General features: G+C 45.4%; 1 protein-coding gene across 1 annotated transcript in view; it reads right to left on the bottom strand.

The window, feature by feature from the left end:
* KATNAL1 (katanin catalytic subunit A1 like 1) overlaps positions 1-10,919 on the bottom strand; it is a 43,234-nt gene extending 32,315 nt beyond the window's left edge. Inside the window, exons 1-2 of the mRNA XM_074815891.1 lie at positions 10,841-10,919; positions 1,639-1,814 (exon numbers count right to left, since the gene is read on the bottom strand). Coding sequence (XP_074671992.1) covers positions 1,639-1,800 — 162 coding nt within the window. The 5' untranslated portion in view covers positions 1,801-1,814; positions 10,841-10,919. The remainder of the gene's footprint in view (positions 1-1,638; positions 1,815-10,840) is intronic.
* Positions 10,920-14,607: the final 3,688 nt, after the last annotated feature.

Below are 14,607 nucleotides of genomic sequence, written 5' to 3'. Positions count from 1 at the left end.
CAGAATTAACATGACCACACAGCGTGACAGACGCTACCCCACCTGCTGCTGATCTTTCTGGGGACAGTTCTCTAAAGCATTTATGGGACACTGTCAGGGGCCATTCTGTTTTTACCTAAAAGGGATAATTTCTGAGAAGGTGCCAACTTCAGATCCTCTGCTAAGGAGCCAGCTGCCTTCCCCAGGGAATAATCCTGGAAACTGTGTTAATGATCCTTTTTTACTCGAGGCTTGTCTCCAATGTACAGCACACATTCCATGGTGCACAAGCTTCTCTGAAGCACTTCAAACAACACACAACATCAGGAGACTTGAAGTAAAATTCACAAGATAAGAGCTGTTAAAAGTTTAATGGAAGAAGCAATGTCATCAGAGGAAACACTAAAGACTAGAAGGGAAGGCAATGCAGTGATGCAGCTGCAGAACAAGGAAAGCCTCATGTTCTACCTTCAGGTCAGCTACAAGTTGGGCGGGAACTAAGGATACGCACGGGGCATGAACACCTTGTATCAGCATGCCCTGGGGTGGGGAAGAGCTTGAGTACAAATACTTGAACGTGAATATCTCCTACACAACATTCGGCTTATTACATCACCAGGAAAGGTAGGCACTATCACTGCTGCTTGTACACACTTATGCTTTGCAGACAAGCTCTTAATAAGCAGACAGACTTCTACAGTTCTATGATAAACACCTATCAATAGTACTGTCATTACAAAATGATCGCTAACAGTGTTGCACCTATCAGTACACAAAAAACTGCATGCTAGTGTCAGATGTTTCAAGCACAAAACCATAACCAAAGCAACCTGCTGCAATAAAAAGGAAAAATTTGCTTGTTTTAAGTGACATCAGTTAAACATACGATATTTAGAAAAACTCTTCTTGAAATCATCTCTTCAGCTACTTACTGCAAAATTATACCTTTTATAGGAGATATGTTCTTCTTTCAGAACATAATATTTATGCAACATGAATTCTTTATTCTGGAAGACACCTTTATGTGCTTAGCCTCCAATTTTATTTCTTTTGATGGAACACATTTTGTACAATGAAAAATGGGACCACAAAATGTAAGGAAGACTTAAATACTGGAAGTGCTAAATGAGGGTTCTTACATTTCACCTGTGGATTACTCCTTGGCTTCGACAGTACTCTGCTTAGCAGGGAGATGCATGTGCGCAAGACTCAGGCTAAGAGTATTACTTGGAGTTTTAGAAACCTGATCCAAATTTGCACACTGCAGCATTATAGTTAACTGCTATTCAGACAACCATCCTAGCGACGCTAACCCATCCACTCACATCTTAGTTTACTGGAGGGTCAAAAGATAGAACAGCAAAAGGAAGTGCTCAGCAAAACAGTTTTTCCAAAGTATACAACCACACACAAACAGACTAGTGATTAGCCAGACATCCTAAGTGAAAATAAGAAAAAAATTGATTCAATTAGAACAAAAGAATTCCTTTTGAACATGCCACGAAAATTATTTTCCCATAAAAATCAACAAAATATTGTAAAAGAAATGTTGTAAACTTAACTGAAATATACGTCCCCTACATCTTAAAAGGTCTGGGAAGTATCGTGTGTCTTTCAAGTGTCAAATAGTAGAATAAAGGCAACCTTATTTCACCCTACCTGTTGCCATTTGCCCTTAATTGCTGGATCTCTGATTGACTGGCAATGTCTCTGGATTTGCTGGATGACACCCTGGTAATATACCATAGAAGAGTCATAATTCCCAAGCAGTGCATATTCTCTCCCTTTTTTGGCATTATCGCAAATCTCTGCTAAATTCATCTTCACTCAGAAATCTAAAAGAGAACATAACCATCAAAAAATGAATTTTACATGCTGTAGAATAATTCAGACTGTGACACTTTAGTTTTGTTTTTTCTCTCATAGCTGAATTGTGTCTTTCCACCCCCCATTCCCATCCAGACCCCCTCTTTTTCAATCATTTAGCTCTGGAGTATCTTTTTACTAGACTAAGGTCTGAGATCATGAATCATAACTCTTTTATAGTGATAAAAAACACAACTTCTTTTCTGCCTTTGGCCCCAATCCTGCTAAATTAATGCAAGAAAATTAAATGTCATGCCCACACTGAACCTAACAAGTCAAACTTTAATTTGTAGATCACCACAATATATTAGCAGCCATCAACCCATGAATCACAAATCACACGAGGCATTAAATTGCTTTTTATACTGTTGTATTACATATGTGCCTAAATGTGCCAACCAGTATCAGGAAAGTCTGCACTTAGCACTTTCAAGAGCCCTCACCCTAATAAGATTACGATATGGTTGAATGACAGCTCTACTACAGACAAAAGTTGAGAGCCTCATTCTGTTTAAATATTCTTTCAAAGTACTCCAACATTCACATGCTGACTTGGATTTTTTTCATTAAATTTAACATGTCACTTTGGGATTTATGGCAGAGTTAGCAATCCAAATTTAAGATTTCTTAAAACAGTGATTTCCAAAGTACGACCTTCCCCTAGTTCCCAAAACACTTTAAGATTTACAGATTTCACTAACTTTTTTTATACAAGTAGTAAATTGCAGCATGACTTTAAGGCAAACCCATAGTCCAACTTCTCCCAGTAACCATTCAGGAAAGCATTAAACCACACATTCAAAAGTAAGCTATGGTGTACAACTAGGTTTGTATTTAAGGTTCAAGATCAAAGCAGTGCCTGCGCTTTTATCTGAATCCCACATGACCCAAAGTCTAGGTCCTTACCATAGAAAAAGAGCATCAGTTCCTTTCCCTTGTCCTCTGACTTAGGATGGGTGGAGTCCCTGACATTTACCCAGATATAAACCCCTGGAAATCAAAAATTAAAAATTATGATACACAGCTATGCAATGCAGAGAGTTGCACTGACCAAGGGGGAGGAGGCCAGCTCGGGAGGGTTGTCCACTGCACATCAAGGGTTTGGCAAGACCAAGATGGTGAAGAAGAAACAGGGAAGAAGGGATACAACCAGATGGGGAGAGAGCAGGGCGTGGGGTCTGGCGCAGCACACAGTTCAGGCTGCACAGCTGAAGACAGCCCGTGAACGGGGGTGCATACAGTCGGAGCAGGTGTTAGCAGAGAGAAGCCAGAACGGGGAGAAACAACCTTTTACACCCTAGTGGGTTATAAAAATGTTAGTCATTTTTATAGAACAGACAAGACAAGATCAAGATGGCATTAAGAAGGATGTATCTTATGATTTTGTATTCCCTCATGCTTAGCAAAATTCAAACCTCTGACAACAAGTCAAACATGTATCCACAGAACCTCCATTCTGCCCTCCCTGAACACTGCCTATAGCAAACACACACTCTACCTCTCAACGGTGCCAAACTGATGGTCCTTACTGCTGCCTGCAGCTGCACACCAGGTCTGCTCCACCACTTCTTCACTCCTGCTCCCTGCAACTAAGCCATGGAAACTGGCTACACGTAAACCCACAGGCCACACAGCTTCCATGTGGCTGAAGACTTTGATGGCAAGAACACGCTGCTACCCCACAGCTGGCACTCCACCAAGCGCAGCAAGATGCGTTGGGGCTTACTTGTCCTTGTGCTGGTGCCGCAAATTTCAGATTGCAGATCATCCCCAAGGGCTGTTATAAACTTCTGGGCAGAAGCAGAATTAAGGTGGAAAGGGCGATGACCCTAATTTTGTTTTCTCTAAGGAAGGGCAGGATACATCACTGGAGAGCTCTAGCTCTGTGGCAATTAAGACCATTTAATTTTAAAATACAGAAGATGATAACTGATAGGAAAAAGTGATGTCACCTGCATTGCACTGGAAATGGATAAAAAGATAGGAACTGAATATAGATTACATCCCATACAGATCTGATGAGTCAACTTATAAATGAACAAAACACCACCTGGGGCAAAATCCATTGCCCCATCTTCAAATGCATCCAGGTTAGGATCTGCTACACACCCAGCTTGTCCCTGTAAGGAAAATGGTCCTCAAATCTCTGGAGGTTTTCCCCACATGTAGCAAGACAGAGAGAGTAAATAGAACATTTCTAAGGAACTGCTGCATTCAATTCCTAGAAATCCATTAAACAGAACACATACTTACTTTAACAGTCTCTTATATCTGCTTATTACAGCTACTTCCCACCCTGCAGGCATGAGTTTAACTCCCTTTTGCCTTAAGAGGGCTGACACTCACATCCTGCTTCCCTTAACTCCAGAAGAGCGCCCTGCTCACCAAAGGAGACAACCTCATCTCTGGTGGAAGCTGGGCCAACCCATGGGCAGGAGGCAAGGCACAGCAGCCATGCAAACACATGGTCACTTCAGAAGACTGGTTAGTGCAGCGAGCTGGGAAGTGGGAGGCAGAAAAATTTACATGGTCTTCAAACTGCAGGGAGAACCCAAATGAGACTCTCCCATTTTTTCCAGCAACCAAGAGTTTAGGGACTTCAGGATGGTGACACCGAAGCTTAAGCAAGAGCTTGATGCCTGGTGCATCACACTGGAGAGCTTCTTAACATCGACGGGCACTGAAACTTGGAGCATACATGGAGGTTGGTGGATATACACGTATGTACCTACTGAGCAGTCAATGCCTCCAGAGCTAGGCTGACAAAAGCCTCTGGATCTTTCTTTTGGATTCAGGCACTTCAATTTTCACTTATCACCTACCCTTGACACCAAAACATCACTCGTATACCCAAGACATGTTTGAAACAGCCACTGTAGACCTCAGTCCTAAATCAGTGCTCCCCTTGACCCCCAGGCTGTTCTTTGAGGTCCTATTGCAAAAAGACTGGCTATTTTAAGCAAATCGTTAAAAACGGTTTAAACAAACTACAGACCTTTTAGGCACACCAGCGATGGTAACCTTAGTTCAGAATAGCCAAAACAAGTCAAAATAAATAAGTCCAAAACTAAGGAAAAATTATTTTTAGGAAGGAATTCCTTCCTCGACTGTTTTCTGGACAACCCCACTCTTCAGTGCCATGGCTGGGGAGGAAGAGGTAGCTTGAACTAGATGGGGGCTTTTTCATGTTATGTACTTATTTTTTATTATCTGTTCTACATTACATTATAGAGTTCATACATCATTGCAAACATCTAAGGAACGAGAAATAACTGAGTCATAAATAGTGCTTTTGTTGTTTGGGGTTTTGTTTAAATATTTGTTTTTCCTACCATATCACAGACACATCTTTTAAGTAAATACACTGCCAGGGACAACTGCCAGGTGCATTTAGAACAACTTACACATTACTTGTGACACCAGATTTTCATTCTATCATTGCGTGGTTCTTTCCTGCACTAGACCATAACAGCTCCGCGGCACGTCAAGATATCCTTGGAGATTCCTTAGTTCACGGATCATTGACAAGAAGAGACATTACACACATTCATATAGGCATAGCTGCCACACATGGGGTCTTAAGCCCACTTGTTAAAAACCCTGCAGCAGCAAGGCTAAAAGGTCACAGGGGACATTAATCTCCATTCTTTCGAACAGAAGCTGAGCTGATCCCTATCTGGGGTCAGAAAAGAATTTTTCTCCCAGAACTAAAGCAGTGCACAATTGAGCAAAATCCAAAAGACAGTCTATTTTAACATTAAAGCACTGTACAAACATATCCACAGGCAGATACAGTGACTGTGTGAATGGTGAGCAAAGGGGGGACACAGTTTGTTTAGCACACTATTTCAAACTTGTGTGCAACACCAGTGGGAATGCAGGATGACTGCCTCCCTTCAGCCTGTCTCCCGCTGAACCTCACCACGGTGCTACCAGAGGCAATAAATGCCCTCCCCTATAGATGGGGTCTGTAGCCGCGGTTTTCCTACTGCTTGATATTGAACATTTGACTCTGCAAATGTCAAAACGAAAGGCATCTCTGCTATCTTTACATGTCTCTTTTATGCCTATGTGTTTTGACACAATCAGTTACACAACTGCATCCCATTTTCTCCACAGGCACTCGACTCATGCACAGGATGGATGACACTAAATGAGCAATTACTCATTTTTGCTTTACTCCCATTGTTTCAGTAGTCACATCAAGCCTGATTTACTGCTGCTAATCATACTTTTCTTCAAATCAGTTGTTAATTCCTCACTGATAGGGCTATAATATACTTGTTTCTTTCTGGACATGTGTCTTTTTCTGACCAAAATTTTACCCAGGCAGACCAAAAATTTTCTACAGTTCCCTGAGATTGCTGGACATATGGTCTCACATCATAGCAGCTGTGCAGTATTGCTGACTGGACAACTGAACAGCTGGAAAGGCCTGGACATATACAGATGAAGACTGGTTACTAATTCTGTTTCTCATTTTCTGTAAATCAACCGTGCAGCATGATGTCGGGCATCCTGAAATGCAATGTAAGAGACTGGGCTAACATCACAAGACAGAGCGCCATGCTGTTAGGCACCATCTTCTGAATCCAGTGCTGAGGTACATTTTCCATTTATACAAAACAGAGCCAGGATGGCCCTCTGCTGCTGCACAAGCCCAGAACAGGTCACTGCCACACAGAGCAAAGCAAGGAAGCAAATTCCAGTGTTAAGAGGTTTCGATTTTTGGATTTATCCACTTTTCATGTACAGTCATTTCTATTAGCAGAGTCTAAGCAATGAACTGAAGTTGTTCCTTTCTCAAATTCTTCTTACTTCTTGGAAGCTTTTCCTTACAATTAATTCAAACCTGCCCTTCTTAGTTTAAGGCCATATTGCTTTTGTAAGCCAGCTATGACTCGTTTCGAACAGCTTCCTCTCCCTCGATTATGTTTTCACTTAAAATAGTACAACAATCCTATTTTCCATTTTCTCTTCAAAGTTAAAACTTGTTCAAATAGAGACATATAACAATATGACAATACCTTACCTGGAAAAGCATAAACTACAACACTAACTGGAACACTATCAGAGGAAGAAAAAAGCATTTTTTCCCTGTGTGGCATGCGATTCCTGCTAGAAGCCTACAGAATTCTAGTTATGACTGAAATACAGACTGCATTTCTTTTTCATGTGCTTGCTGTATTTTAGTTGATTTTTAAGAATAAGTTATTCAAAGATGCAATTATTCCAAAAATTTAAAGAAGTCTTGCCTGATTTATTAGAAAGTTTATCCCTTTTATTTTGGACTTGGATGCAGAACAACTGGTCTTCATTTCTAATAATTAACCCTCCCTGTTCAGAAGCAATCACTGATGCTGCAGACAATTATCAGGCATTACGTTCGCATGACAAAAACAACATTTTAACTGATCATTGTCAGATAAAATACAAACAAACAAAAGGCTCGCCAAGTTCCACAGCCAATCTATTCCCTGTTAACTTGGCTTTGTTTAAACTTGCAGCTGTGGTCCCACGGACTGGTGTGGAAGCTAATGATCAATACCTCACAGGACCACAACTCCTGTTAAAAATATATATATATAAATACGAACGTGGCTCAGTTCCAGCAGATTTGAATTTAAACTACATTTAAATGGCTTCTTGAATCAAAGATGAGAAGTGTGCTACACCAATGCTCTTTTCTTTTTCTCCTTTTGCTGTGTGCATCAGCAGCGACAAGAACGGCTACAACCGCAGCAGTGGCACTGGGGGCTGCAGCAGGTAATGCCATTGGAGTGTTCACTCCCCACTCGACATGTCACTTCAAAGCAGCACACACACCAGATAAAACATACGCACACACCATGGTCCAGGAAACCCAGAACCAAGGGATCTTTCAACTCAGTTAACTGCTTTCCGTTAACCAGTTTTTGGCTTCTTTGCACTAAAACTCTGTTTTGAAATAGCAAACGTGGAGTTAATGGGGAAATGTATATGGAAGTGGAAAGGAGAAGCAGCATGCATGCAGGCCTTCGATCTATTTTTGTGTGGAATATTCTGAGAGCTAACTTGAACCAGAGAGTTGAATGTTACTCTAAATGCAAGTGAAAAAAAAATTCTTCAAATGAAGTAAAGACATTCACCACAAGTTAACAGTAAACACAAACACATAAGAAACCACCAAACAGTTGGCCGGTGTTTTAATTAGAGATTGTATACTACTGCACCGAACAGAAAGCACCCTGGAGAATGAAATGGCCATTTGCAAAGCCTTTGAACTGCAATCTTCTGAAGAATGAGAAAGAGGAGAATCAGAGATGCACCTGATTCACCTAAACCTGACTGCAAAATGTATCCTTCTCCAGAGCACCTCATGTACCACCAGCTTCAGGCATATCCATACGGTCACATCACCATTATTCACGGTAATGAGGTGTTCATCAGCTAGGCTGCGTAAAAGAAGTAAAAACAGCTAACACAAACACTGTGGGGCACTCTAGGGAACCTAACTCCTTACACACGCAGTTTAGGCAGCGAGAGGCTTGCTAGCTTCTTCTCCATCTTAGTCCTGCTGGACCCAGGCTGGGTCCACACATCCCTCTTCTCTCCAGCACAGTCTCCAGGGCTTCTGGCATTAGTACCACATCAAACCCAAGCCAGTGTTCAGGTGGCACCAGCCCTGAGGTGACCGATCCCTCCTCTGACAGGATGCAGGGCTTCTGTAGGGCCTGTCCAGAGCTCAACAAAGTGGAACTTGGCCCAAATCAATAATCCCTCTGACCCTTTGTGAGTCACCTGCTTCTCTGCACACCATGTGTGTAAGCACTTCTGGCAGAGCAAACATGCCACCAAAGACTCCCAAGATGGGTCTGTGCAGAGCCCGCTCGGGTTCAAATTGTTTATTAGGTTGGGCTCTGTGCCAAGAAAGGCAGTTAAACTGCTTCTGCACCTGGCCCTGGATCTAGCATATCCATGTTCCCACAGTGCTGCAGCTCGTGAGCCCTGCCAGACCATAGTCAGCTCCACAAAGATTCAGTTCTGGTGCTGCTACATTCTTAGCGCAGCCAATCTGCAACCCAGATAAACTTTCCATGAATAATTGCAGGTTTAATGGACTCACACATGTGTTTATAACCCTGACTCATAAGGTCAGAATTTAGGCCTGAATACTTTTCCACCTTTTGAATTCCCCTCGGAATGCCAAAGAGTTGGCTCTTTAGGACTATGAATGTGCATTGTTTTAATCAGAATTTTGCTTTTTAAATTGTTCTAATGAATAGTATATATTCTTCAAAACATACATTTATATGTACATTGCTGTTAGTACTACAGACACCAAGCCTTCAGATTTCTCAGCTTGTTCCCAGAAGAATCAGCTTTTTTTTGTTTGCAATTATTTACACAGAAAACCAGATAAAGGCTTATTGTTGTTTCCTTGTCTTCCATTTACTTTTCTACCTTGAGCCTATGATTAGATCAGGGCAGGATCCATTCCTCTCTGTTACCTGCTCAAAAGCCCAAGTCTCCAAGAGCAAAGCACCCTGGAAGCATGCTGCAGCAGCGATGTTCACTTTGGCAGTCTGGTAAGTACCGGGAGCTGCAAGAAGCCTAAGGCTGCCTAGGATGTATCTGACATCAGTGTGGGGAGAAAGAAAAAAAAAAAAACCAGAAACTGACCAAAAACCTTCAACTGCAATAAAAATCAAACATCCATTGGAAAGAAACCCATCTCTGTGACATTTGAAACTGTATTAGGAATAAACATTCAATATTCATATACAAGGGAGTACTAATGCACTGATGCTTTTAAGATACAGATTTCCAGGAAGAAAAAATAATACCAATCATAAATATGTAATTTTAAATATGATTTGGAACAGGAACTGTAATTTTATTCAGCCTCATGCCTGTTGGAGAATACAAGATAAAGGAGACTAGAACTGTCATCAGAGGCAATGGAGAGGGGAAAAAGTCACAAAAGCCAATAGTGACATCATGACAGAAATGTGGGCACAACAGAAATGAAGCAAAATGATTTTTAAAAGTAACGGTGTGTCTGCTCATGTAAAGGATCACCTAGCGCAACAAGCTCAACGGAGCCCAAGCGTCGTAGGACACATGAAACTGCAAACTATAAAGTGAACTGGTTGGGGAAACTTTCCAGGGCCACCAGCTCCCGGCTCTCTTCCACCGCTGCCTCTTCCGGACCCATTTAGCCGGTCTCCAATCTCCTCCGCCTGCTGCACAGCCCTCCCCTTGCATCTGCTCAGCCACTCCTCCTCCAGCAGATCTCTCCCCTCTCCACCCTCTCCCTCGGCTCCCATGTGCCCCTCTCCTTGCGCTCTTTCCTCCACCGCCGGCAGAGCCCTCCACTTGCACCCACACGCCCCCCAGCCCACCCTGCCCCCGCCGCGCCTCCTCACCGCACTCGCCCGCCGGGGTTTCCCCCGCACACGCCCACCCTCCATTCCCTCATCCGGCAACGCGCCCCGCTCCCGGGCCCGGCCTGCCGCTACCCCTCCCCTCGCACCCCGCCCCTCCTCCAGCACCCGCCCGCCCCCCAGTGCCCCCCGCAGACACCGGGTTCCCCTTCCGCCCTGCCCCCGCCCCCACTAAAGGGGCTCCCTCGCCCCACCATCCCCACAGAGGCGGCTCCGGAGAAGCGGAGAGCGAGCGTCCCCCCCGCACAACACTCTCCTCTGCGGGGGCAAAGCCGCAGGACCCGTCTCCCCCCCCAGCCGGGCGCGCTGGGGTTTGTAGTTCCCCCCCGCCGCCTCTCCCCTCAGCCCCCAGCGCCCGGCGGGGGGCGCGGACTACACTTCCCAGCAGCCTCCGCGGAGGGGGGGCGCTGCCCTCCGCCGGCCTCGCCCGCTGCTACCCCCCCCGCCCCCGCCGCCGCCGCCGCCTCTCTCAGCGCGGCGGGAGGGCGGCTGTTGGGCCGAGGTCCGAGCCGCCGCCCGCCCCGGGCAGCGCCGTGAGGGGCCGCGCTGTAGCCGGGCCCTGCCGTTACCTGGGAGAGCCGGGGTGCGTGTCCGCGGACGGGAGCGGCGCGGGGAGGGGGCGCAGTCCTTCTGCTCTGTCAGACCGGGGAGGGGGGGGGGAGCGGCACATGGGGGGGGACGGGGGGACGGGGGAGCGGCCGGGGGAAGGGGTGCGCGCGCGCGGCGGCGGCGACGGGTGGTTGCCATGGCGGCGGCGGGGCGCGGGGAGGGGACGGCGCCGCATCCCGCTACCCCGCCCCCGCCGCCGGGCGGTGCCGGGCCCCGGGCGGTGCCGGGCCTCGGGCGGGGGGGCTGCGGCCTCTCCGGAGCGTCCGCGGCCTGGCCCTGGCTGGGGGGAAGGGTGGGGTTTTCCCGACGAGCTTAAAACAAAGGAAAAATCCCGCTGCATCGCCGGGGATGGCTGCGGGCGCTGCCTGCCCCTGCCCCCGCCCCGCCCCGCCCGCGTTTCGGCAGCCCCTGGCAGATCTCGGTATTAAACATAATACAATAGAGAGCCTCCCCCTTTCTGCCCGCTACGGCCGGAGCGAGTGCAAGAGCAAAACGCCACGAGGTCCCGGCCGGCTGCTGAGTGCCGGGTGTGCAGCCTCCTCCGGTCGTCTGGGTGCTCTTTCATCTGTATTTAGGGTTTAGTGGATGAACACGCTCAGAATACAAACCTCATCTGCTTCCACTTCAGCTGGGGGAGTGGCTACGAAAGGCAAAACGTGCGTTTGTCCTGCATGGGCACGGAGAAGGGGACTTGACACCATCTTTCCCAGCGGGTTTCATTGCTTTTATGTAGCAGGAAAGGAACAGATTTGGGGGTTTGTCTGTTCTTTGGACCACAGTGGTACCTGGTGATCACACAGCTTCACAGGACGGCACCACCCAGTTTGTATCCTCGGCTGAGGGTGCATGTTTCTGAACGGTGAATCTCACAGTTAAGACGAACAGCCTGGTCTCTGCGAGAGGAGCAGTGCGGTTGTAAACCTCTCTAAGGATGTATCACAGTTAATGCAAGCTGGTCTATGTCTGTGTTGCCACCAAAAGGGACAGTCCTGCCTTCCTCTCTGATCATAGCTATGCTTTCCTCTTTGTTACTTACACAGCAGTAACAATGCTTATGTTGCCATCTGGCAAGGCAAGCCTGGGATCTGATCCAGTGGAAAGCCAGTTATGCCCCTCCAAAAAACTACCAGTATTCAGCTGGATCAAGTTCCTGAACTAGCTGACTCTGCAGAGCTGCTGCAGGCGCAAGAAGGCAGAGGAGACACGGAGGCAGGAGCTGCCAGTTGAGATCCCGGCGGATCCGAGCTGTGTTTCTGCATACAGCTGCACCACTGCAGTGACTCCTTACTGCTGGAACTGCCTTGTGACAGCTCTGAGAGTGTCCCACTGATGATGATCTCGTGATCGCTCCCAATAATGACACGTGATTTCTCTGGAAAATGTCAATTGTAGTTACCTTAAGGTAGCAGGATGAGGTTGTATCTCACAATAAGGTTCTCAGAAATGTTAACTGACACAAGTGAAAGAGCAGGGATTGAAGCTAAAAGCTCAGTGCGCCTCTTAAACAATACAGCATGTGTGAATGTGTCACTCGTACATCTACAAATCTTGCTTCCCTCAAAATCATGTGGAGATTCTTATGCCTTTGTGAGTATTTTAGAACTGGAGCCAAAATCGTGATGAATTCATACCAGCTGCAACTCTGGCTTCCCCCCTTTTCCAGATTTCTTCGAACTTGCCTGCCCGTGACATCAATTCCTGCTGGTTTTTCGCATACCCAAAAGCATAGATGCTGTGCAGACCTTACAGGGCCCAACACTGCTTGGGAAGAGCAGATCATAAGCAGCCTGCTCCCAGCACCACCATAATATCCCTTCCCACAAGACTATATACTGCTTATCACATTAGGAAACACCTTAACTGCTCTGTCTGAGGATTGTATCCCCCAGCTAAGAAATTGTGACACAGAGAAGGCTGGTTATTTAGTCATAATCTCTATTGGTTTGTTTAGGGATTTTTTTCTCCACCCCTTTTTTTAGTAATGCTTGAGTCCAGTGGGTCTGCTTCCTAGTGGCAGAGAGTACCCATACTACCACTGACCTCCCTTTGAAAAGTAGCTCAACACCAGACCAATACCCTTGTCACCTTAGTTGGGCCCCTCAGAGGGAAAGTTTGGTAAGCATTGGTCTACACAGTTTGCCAAGATCTGCTAAGTGACTGAATCGGCTGGAAGAAAATGACATCTCTGGGGTCCAAGCCTTGCACACTAGGTATATGTAAGGATCATAGGATAATTCAGATTGGAAGGGACCTCAGGAGGTCATCTAGTCCAGCCAGACAATCAGTTCATAAACTTGTTAGTAAAGGCAAAAGGATGGTAGCCGTGAATGTGAAATTTCATAGCCTTTCCTAATGCCGCAGTCAGATAAACTCCAGCAAATCTGGCTGGAGTGATGCAAAATATATGGCTTCCCTGACCGTCTATTCTGCCTCCTTACTGAAGGTTCCTGCCTCCACAACAGTCCCTGGATTGGAAAACACTAATGTTTCTAATCCATTTTAATACTGACATTAAAGTTATCTTTATCAGCAGTTTAAGCTAATTTGTTGGTCCTTGTATTGAAGCAGCTGGGATTAGGGCATGTGTTTTGTTCCACGGACTCTGACTGTGAGGCAGTAATCTCAGGCAAAGAGAAGGTAAGAAATTGCTGGGAGGGGATGTGACACTTTAAGCCACTGAAACTTGTTTTACTATGAGTATATTCTCACAGCTTACATCTTTTTATTTTTTTATAGAGGCTATAAACCTAGCAGTTCTGGATAAGACATGATGTTGGTGGGTGTCGGCGGCTGTGGTTAGGCAGACTCCAGCTGTGTTGGTGGAGAACAGCATTACTCACAGCCAAACCCCAGAGACTTACCATGCCCCTTTCCAGCGATCTGCAAATCTGCCAGCAGAGCTGATTGTGTGCCCTCTCTCTCTGATTTATTCTAGTCAGTTCAATCAGAAGCTGATACAAATTAATAAAACTCTTTTACTGTGAACATTTGATTTGGTTCAAAAGTGTCTCTTCAGCTAGAGTAATTGCAGACAGTGGCAGATAAGTTTAAAGCTATCCACTCTTAGGGTCTGTGTCAGATTAACAAAACTGGCTTCTGAATTGATTTGGTTATCATTACATAAATTCCATAGACTGTGTCTAACTCAGATGGCTGGCACAGGCTTTTAGCACAAAGCAGAGCTTCATTTGTAACCTCCTCCTGCACACAAAGTTCCGCAGAGAAGGTTGAAAACATATGAGATGTCTATGAATTATGAACTGCCCTTTGCTTGTGTCTTCCCTTCCCCTTGCAATTATATTTAACTAGACTACAGGAATTATTGTGCCTTCATAATAATCTTTAATGCTCACATGCAAACATAACTCTTTACCAAAGGTCTTACAGGCTACATTCAGAAATGCTGTAATAATGGAAGGTGAAAAACAATAGGGAAAAGAAGGTGCATGTTACATATTCATGGGCATTAACCTTCCAAGGGAAGTTATGCACAACTCCGTAAAGGCATCAGTAGACACACACTGTTAATTTTCATACACACAGTGTAATTGTTCTGTGTAGATATTTTTATGGTATGATATTTATCAGTGTGACACATCCACCAATTTCTCTCCTAGGAAAGAACCTCAAAGTCTGAACCTTGAGAAATTGTGATGGAGTGGCAGCACAGAAGGATTTAGTCAACGTCTTTCACACAAGGTACATCTCAGAATGCTGTGAATTGTTA

The sequence above is a fragment of the Strix aluco genome, chromosome 2 (assembly GCF_031877795.1).
Source record: "Strix aluco isolate bStrAlu1 chromosome 2, bStrAlu1.hap1, whole genome shotgun sequence".
NCBI lineage: Eukaryota > Metazoa > Chordata > Aves > Strigiformes > Strigidae > Strix > Strix aluco.
This window is presented reverse-complemented; position numbering and strand designations above follow the sequence as displayed.